Source organism: Eimeria maxima, genomic scaffold, assembly GCF_000499605.1.
Source record: "Eimeria maxima Weybridge genomic scaffold, Emw_scaff1418, whole genome shotgun sequence".
NCBI classification, from domain to species: Eukaryota; Apicomplexa; class Conoidasida; order Eucoccidiorida; family Eimeriidae; genus Eimeria; species Eimeria maxima.
Window position 1 is genome coordinate 1 of NW_013563500.1, and position 7,995 is coordinate 7,995.

Sequence of the window (7,995 nt, forward strand, 5' to 3'; positions counted from 1 at the left end):
ATATATATAATATATATATATATACTTACTGCTGCAGCTGCTGCAGGGACTCGAAGCATAGAGGCAATGGATGTGCCTTAGCAACAGCAGCAAGAGCAGCAACTTGTGGCTGTAGACGTTTGCTGCTGTCTGCTGCTGCTGCTGCTGCTGCTGCAGCAGGAGACATATCTTGGGGACTAGCAGCAAGACAGAATATATCTGTCTCTAATAAAGTAAATAAAAACTTTAGTACAGCAGGGCGAGCAATTTCTGCTGCTTGCTGCTGCTGCTGCTGCCATCGTCTCTTTTCCCACTGCAGCAGCAGCAGCACCTGCTGCAGCAGCTGCTGCTGCGGAGATTGTGATGTATGTGGGGCCCTCCTGCTTATGCTGCTGCTGCTGCTGCAGCTATCAACTCCTGCAGCAGCAGCAGCAGAATTAGGAGACAGCAAACGTACAGTAGGACGTGCATCTACTGGTGGTGGTCCTGCTGCTGCTGCTGCTGCAGCTGCTGCTGCTCTCTCGCGGCATCGTTTGCTGCTCCTCTCCTTCTCTGCTGCTGCTGCTGCTGCGTCTTCTTCTGCTAAATCAACAGGACGCTGACGCTTGCCTCCTGCTGCTGCTGCTGCTGCTGCTGTTGAGCTCCGCAAACTGTATCTGTCTGCATGCAGAGGAGGAGCAGCAGCAGCTTCCCGCTGCACCTCCCTTTTTATCTCCTGCAGCAACTTGCTGCGGTCCGATCCCCCGCTGCTGCTGCTGCTGCTGCTGCTGCTGCCAAAGCCCGCCATATGTCTCTTCTTCCTAAAGGCGGAGCCAAAGAAGTTGCTGCCTATGCTGCTGTTGCTAATGCTGCTGACCATGCTGCTGTTGCTGCTGCTGCTGATGCTGATGGTGCTGCTGCTGCTGCGGGGTAAGATACGCCCGCTGCTGCTATCTAGGGCCCCTAGGCGACGAGCAAGCAGCTGCTGTGCTGCTGTTCTGTACCATTTCTTGTCTGCTGCTGCTGCTGCTGCAGCAGCAGCAGCAGCAGCAGACGTGCGGGATGCAGCAGCACGACCTGGGACTGCTGCTTGACCCGCAGCAGCAGACGTTCCTGCTGCTGCTGCTGCTGCTGCTGCTGCTGTCTGCTGCTGCTGCTGCTGCTGCTTCACCCCTCGCTGCTGCTGCTGTTGTCTGTCTTCTGGAGAATCAGAGTCACTAGACAGCAGCACAACAGACACTCTCCTCTCTCCTGCTGCTGCTGCTGCTGCTGTTGCTGCTGTTGCTTCTGTTGTTGCTGATTGGGGTGTACTATTGTCTTCCTCGCCGCTGCTGCAGCTGAAGCAAACAATGTCATCATCATCATCATCATCTGCTGCTGCTGCTGCTGCTGCTGCTGCTGCATCTGCTGCTTCTGCTGCTTCTGCTGCATCCCATATATCTTCATCAGAGATAGTATTTACCTGCTGCTGCTTCTGCTGCTGCTGCTGTTGCTGTTGCTGCTGCTGCTGCCGTAGTTGCTGCACAACCCAATGGGTTTGTACTGCTGCTGCTGTTTCTGCTGTTCTTGCTGCATCTGCTTGCTGCAGTTGCTGCTGCTGCATCTCCTCGCAGCAGCAAAGCCAACTACCCCACTCTTCTTGTGTCTCCTCTAGTTCAAACACCCATGGGGGGGTTGCTGCTGCTGCTGCTGCTGCTGCTGTTGGTGCTGCTGCTGCTGCTGCTGCAGTGCCTCCTGCTGCTGCTTCTACTTCCTCTAAGTCTATCTCCTGTATATCCTCTATTAACTCTTTTCTTGCTGATTCTTCTGATACCCTGGGGGCCCCCGTGCTGCTGCTGGGGGCCCCCTCCTCTTCGTTACCTGTGTCTCCTTCTGCTGCTGCTGTTGCTGCTGCTGCTGCTCCTGCTGCTTCAGCAAGCTGCAGCAAAGTCTGTAAACAAAAACTGAGTCGGGTCTGCAGCTCGGCATCCTTATCCCCGCTGCTGCTGCTGCTGCTGCTGCTGCAGCTGCTACTGCTACTGTCTTTGGTGTTGCTGCTGCTGCTGCTGCTGCTGCTGCTGCTGCTGAGAAACAATGTAAATGGCCTACCCTCTGCTTCTGCAGCAGCAGCAGCAGCAACGACAGGCCGCAGCACAGCAGCAAATCCATCCCCTATTCGTCTCCATCCCCTTAATGCTCTTAGCCATTCTCCTCTTAATGCTCGTGCTGAGCATACACCGCAGCAAACAACAGCAGCAGCAGCAGCAGCAGGAGCAGCAGCAGCTGTTGCTGCTGAAGAGCTACGGCTGCTGTCCGCGGGACAGCCCCCAGCAGCAGCAGCAGCAGCAGCAGCAGCAGCACTGCCATCTACATCGTTGTCCGATCCCTCGGCATTGTTGCTGTTGCTGTTGTTGTTGCTGCTGCCGCTGCTGCTGCTGCTGCTGTTGCTGTTGCTGCAACGGCAAACTCCCTGTAAGGGAGGGCATGCAAGGGCCTTCCTTACGAGCTGCAGCGCTTCGTTGCAGCAACTCGTTAGGTGCAGCAAAACTTGCTGCTGCTGCTGCTGCCGATTTTGCTGCATCCGCTGCTGCTGGGCATCTTGCTGCTGCTGCTGCTGCTGCTGCTGCTGCTGCTGCTGCAGTTGATCTGTTGGGCTCTCTAATAGCGGGGCCCCCACTCCAGCTGCTGGCGGAGCTGCTGCTGCTGCTGCTGCAGCAGCAGGTGCTGCAGATACTTGCTGCTGTTGCTGCAGAGAAGAGACAGTCCCTACTTGCTGCTCTTTTGTCTCCCCTTCTTCGTCTATCCAACGCAAATATTCATCTAATGCTGCTTCTTCCTGCTGCTGTTGCTGTTGCTGCTGTTGCTGTTGCTGCTGCTGCTGTTGCTCCTGTTGCTGTTGCTGCTGCTGCTCCTGTTGCTGTTGCTGTTGCTGCTGTTTTTGTGGCTCCGTTGTCTGGCATGCATCAACTGAGTTACCGCTGCTGCTATTGCTGCTGCTGCTGCTACTACTACTGCTGCTGCTGCTGCTGCTGCTGCTGCTGCTGCTGCTACTGCTGCTGCTGCTACTGCTGCTGCTGCTGCTGCTACTGCTGCTGCTGCTGCTACTGCTGCTGCTGCTGGTATACTTAAGCCGTTGTTTGAGGAGCAGCAGGAGAGCAGCAAGAGGAATAAGGAGACACTGCAGCAAAGAAAGAGACAGGGGCCTTGTTACCTCGTCCCCTAGCAGCGGCAGCACAGCAGCAGCAGCAGGAAGACCTAACATATGTATATACACCTCAGGTGCTTCCACGTTGCTGCTGCTGCTGCTGCTGCTGCTGCTGAGGCTTTTGCTGCAGCACGATGCCATGACTGCAGCAGCAACAGCAGAACATCGTTGCCATTGGGGAATTATTTGCTGCCTTTTCTGCTGCAGTTGCTGCTGCAGTACATCGGGTATATACTCCTGCTGCTGCTGCAGTGCTGCGGATACACCTGGAGGCTGCTGCTGCAGCAGCACAATATACAGACAGTGCAGCGCCCCTAGTAGCTGAGAAAAGACACATAGATCTTCTTCTGCTGCATTTATTATTACCTGCTGCTGCTGCTGCTGCTGCTGTCTGCTGCTGCTGCTGCTGCTGCTGCTTACAAGTCTGCCGCATGCAGTAGCAAGCGCCTTAAGCCAAAATTCAACTATGTGCAGCAATCTGCTGCTGCTGCTGCTGCTGCTATCATCATCAGCAGCAGGAGGAGGAGGCAGCAGTTGCTGCTGCAGCACGTGCTGCTGCGTTAGTGCTACTGCATGCAGAGCAGCGCAGCAAATAGCACGAAGACACAGCATGCAGTGTGTCTGCAGAGACAGCAGCTGGGGCAGCAGCAGATCGGGGTGTCTTGCTGCTACTGCTGCAGCAGCAAACATACACTGCAGCGGATCAGGCAGCAGAGGCAGCAGCAAACATAAAGGAGACACACGAAGATCTGCTAACTCAGGTTGCTGCTGCAGCAACTGATTCAGCTGCTGCTGCAGCAACTCCTGCTGTTGTTGTTGCTGCTGTTGCTGCTGTTGCTGCTGCTGCTCTACAGCTTCAAAGAAGTCAAATTCTCCCTGCTGCTGCCTCTGCTGCAGTTGCTGCTGCTGCACCAGCTGATCAAGCTGCAGCAGCAGCAGATGCAGACCATGACTCTGCTGCTGCAGCAGCAGCAGATCTGCCCTTGATGCACCATCAGGGAACCATGCTGGTGGTCTTAGTCTCTTTCTGTTGCTATTTGCTGCAGCAAGTAGCCCTCCAATCCCCTGCTGCTGCTGCTGCTGCTGCTGCTGCTGCTGCTGCTGCTGTTGTGGGTGCTGCAGCAGCAGCTGCTGCAGCAGCAAGGAGACAGGCATACGCTCATTTAGGCAGCAAAAGAAGACAGCAGCAGGTGTCTCTGATTGTAATGTAAGGAGACGGCTTGCTGCCATCAATAGATGTGTTACTGTTGTCTCCAATAGTCTCCTGTTGCTGCTGCTGCTGCTGCTGCTGCTGCTGCTGTTGCTGCTGCTGCTGCTGCTGCTGCTGCTCTGTTCTGACAAGTGTTGCTGCTGTTGCTGCTGCTGCTGTTTTTGCTGTCCCGAGTCCGTAAGAGCAGCAGTAGCAACCGCATCAACAGCAGCACCTGTTGCTGCTGTTGCTGTTGCTGCTGCTGCTGCTGCTGACGCAGCAGCAGCAGCAGCAGTATGTATATGAATAAGAGAAGAAAGTATCCTAGATAGATCAAAGACAAGCCATTCATTATATAAATAAATTGCTGCTGCCTTGTCTTTGCTGTAGCAGCAAAAGGAGCGCAGCAGCTCATCTTGTGCTGCTGTATAGCAGCAGCAGCAAGCAGCACAATTCAATAAAAAATAATCTATTTGCTGCTGCCAATTATTTATAGTAGTAGTAGTACTGCTGCTGCTGCTGCTGCTGCTGCTGCTGCTGCTGCTGCTGCTGTCGAGCTCACGGGCAAAACATAATAATAAACGACGGATGTAAACTATACGAGGAAGGACCTCAATAACTTCATCAATGCTGCTGCTGCTGCTGCTGCTGCTGCTGCTGCTGTTGCTGCTGATGGTGTTAGGGGTAGTAGTTGTTGTTGTTGTTATTATTGCGGTAGAGTTGCTGCTGCTGCTGCTGCTGTTGCTGCTGCTGCTAGCATTACCGCTATCACTACTACAATTGTATCTGTTGCTGCTCCCCCTGCTCCTCCCTCTACTACTACTACTGCTGCTGCTGCTGCTGCTGCTGCTGCTGCTGGTGCTGCTGTTGCTGTTATTTCTGCAGCAGAAGAAGCATTGCTGCTGTTTATTATTATATATAAACTGCAGCAGCAGCAAAGAAGAATAAATAGATTTATCTACTTCTTTTATATCCCCTAAATTTATTACATCTAATAAATATTCAGGTAATAAAGGGGGCCCCTGCCTATACACCGGAATAGTACTACCATCATGGGGGGCCCACATCCTCCTGCTGCTGCTCCTCCTCCTGCTGCTCCTGCTGCTGCTGCTGCTGCTGCTATTGAGGGTGGAGGTGGTGGTGGTGGTGGTGGTTTTCCTGCTGCGGAGGATTCTTAGTATTAGTATGAATAGGATTAGGAGGATTATGCTTATGCTTATGCTTATGCTTATGCTGCTGCTGCTGCTGCTGCTGCTGCTGCTGCTGCTGCTGTTGCTGATGATGTTGTTGTTGCTGCTGCAGAGGCAGGGAAGGAAATCCTGCAGCAGCAGCAAATTGAGCAGCAACATCCAACAAGCCGACAAGGATTACAAGGTATGCTGCTGCTGCTGCTGCTGCTGCTGCTGCTGCTGTGGCTTCTACTCCTGCTGCTGCAGCTTTTGCTGCTCCTCCCCCTGTTTCTCCTTCTAGCCTTGCTGCTGCGGCTGTTGTTGCCGCTGCTGCAGCAGCGACTGCTGCTGCTGCTGCTGCTGAACTGCAATAATAAGGGCTCGGCGGGGCCCCGGGGCCCCCCCCTCTGCTGCTGCTGTTAATATAAACAAAAAAAGAAGAAAAATAATTATTAATTAAATAAATAAATTAAAAAATGAATTAAAAAGTCCTAATTAATGAGGCAAGGGGCCTCTTGTGCTGCTGCTGCTGCTGCAGCAGCAGCAGCAACAGCAGCAGCTGGTGATTGTGCTTGAGTGTCGGCACAGGGGCCCCCAGTGAGGCCCCAAGGGTTCTGACTGCTGCTGCTGCTGCAGCAGCAGCAACAGCAGCAGCAGCAGCAGCAGCTCCAAGGTTAGTTAACAGTTGTATAATTGTTTATTATAAAAAGAAAGAATAAACATATTCAGTTAGCTCAATAACTGCTGCTGCTGCTGCTTACTTTGCTGCTGTTGCTGCTGCTGCTGCTGCTCGTGTTGCTACTCTCTACGATGTGCTCGTGCTGCTGCTGCTGCACGGCTTGTGCTGCTGCTGCTGTCTGCAGCAGCAGCAGCAAAAGTCTTATTAGTAGAAGAATAATGAATTTATAAATAGTGCAACAACACAGATACTTGCTGCAGCAGCAGCTGCTGCTGCTGCTGCTGCTGTTGCTGCTGTTGCCTTGCCGAGTGTCTGCATCGAGACTTGCTGCTGCTTCTACAATAATGAATTCTTGATTTGCAGCAGCAGCAGCAGCAGCACAGGCAGCAAAGTGTAGGCAGCAGCAGATTGTTGTGTGTTGCATGCAGCAGCAACACCGCAGGCAGCAACCGTGTCTCTGGCGCTCCCCATGCAGCAGCAGCAACAGCAGCAACAGCAGCAACAGCAGCAGAGTGTGGGGTGTTGCATGCACCAGGAAGGGGAGCAGCAGAATGTTAATTTTCTCTTTATGTGTGTCTTGCTGCTGCTGCTGCTTCTGCTGCTGCTGCTGCTGCTGCTGCTGCTCTCTCCTTAATAAAAGGCCTTATAAGCAATAACATAATAGACACGCCAAGGAGGCAGTACACTTATTGCTGCTGCTGCTGCTGCTGCTGCTGCTGCTGCTGCAGCATATATTGCTGCTGGGGAGTAGGGTGTTAATCGTGCTGCATGCATGTCTTGCTGTTGGATTGCTTGCTGCTGCATGCACGTCTTGCTGCTGCATGCACGTCTTGCTGCTGCATGCACTTCGTGCTGCTGCATGCATATTTTTTTGAATACATGCAGCAAATAGAGGCTGATGCTGCTGCTGTCTCCTTCCTGTCTCCTTCCTGTCTCCTTCCTGTCTCCTTTTTGCCTCTTTGCTGCTGCTGCTTCTCTTGCTGCTGCTGCTGCTGTGCGGAGACACCCCACACACTTCACTAGTCGTGCATGCAGCCAGCGCGCTGCATGCGCGCATGTCTTGCTGCTTCCCTTGCTGCTGCTGCTGCTGCTGCTGCTGCAGGGGCAGCAGCAGGCGCTTCTGCAGTACGTAGAAGTCCTTCTTCTTACCTTTTCTGCTTCCTTGTCCTTATAGGGTTTAGGGTTTAGGGTTTAGGGTTTACAGATTAGTGTTTAGGGTTTACGGATTAGGGTTTAGGGTTTAGGGTTTGCTCTTGCTAATAAACACTTATTGTGTCTTAGTTTTTTTATTTGTTTACTGCATGCAGCAGCAGCAGCAGCAGAAGCAGCAGCAGCAGGAGCAGCAGAGAAGAAGGAAAACTTTTTGTCTCCTTTTCTTAGCTAAGAGACACAATAAGGGAAAGGAGACACCATAATGCATGCATGCATGCATGCATGCATGCATACGTCTCCTCTGTGCTGCAGTAGGAGGAGCAGCAAGACATCCCTGCATGCAAGCAGCAGCAGCAGCAGCAGCAGCAGCAGCAAGGAGTCTCCTTGGAGTGTGTATATGGAGACAAAAAAGGAGACAAAAAAGGAGACACTTTTTGTCTCTTTTTTTTTCTTTATTAATAATAATTAGTAAATAAATTATTTATTTATTTCTATTAAGGAGACACAAAGACACTATGCTGCTTATTTGCTGCTGCTGCTGCTGCTGCTGCTGCTCCTTCTACACCCGTGCAGCAACAGCAGCAGCAGGAAAGGTATATCCTGTATATATATATATTTTTTTTTTTTTTTTTTTTTTTTTTTTTTTTTTTTTTTTTTTTTTTTT

At 52.1% G+C, this 7,995-nt stretch overlaps 1 protein-coding gene across 1 annotated transcript; it reads right to left on the minus strand.

Annotated features, from left to right (window-relative positions):
• Window positions 1-25: 25 nt before the first annotated feature.
• Window positions 26-5,398, minus strand: EMWEY_00052430 (tRNA-splicing endonuclease positive effector, putative; the record flags this gene model as incomplete). The annotated part of the gene is made up of 1 exon (XM_013477523.1): window positions 26-5,398. One exon carries the CDS (start codon window positions 5,396-5,398, stop codon window positions 26-28), a length of 5,373 nt encoding a protein of 1,790 aa, XP_013332977.1.
• Between the last annotated feature and the right edge of the window lie 2,597 nt (window positions 5,399-7,995).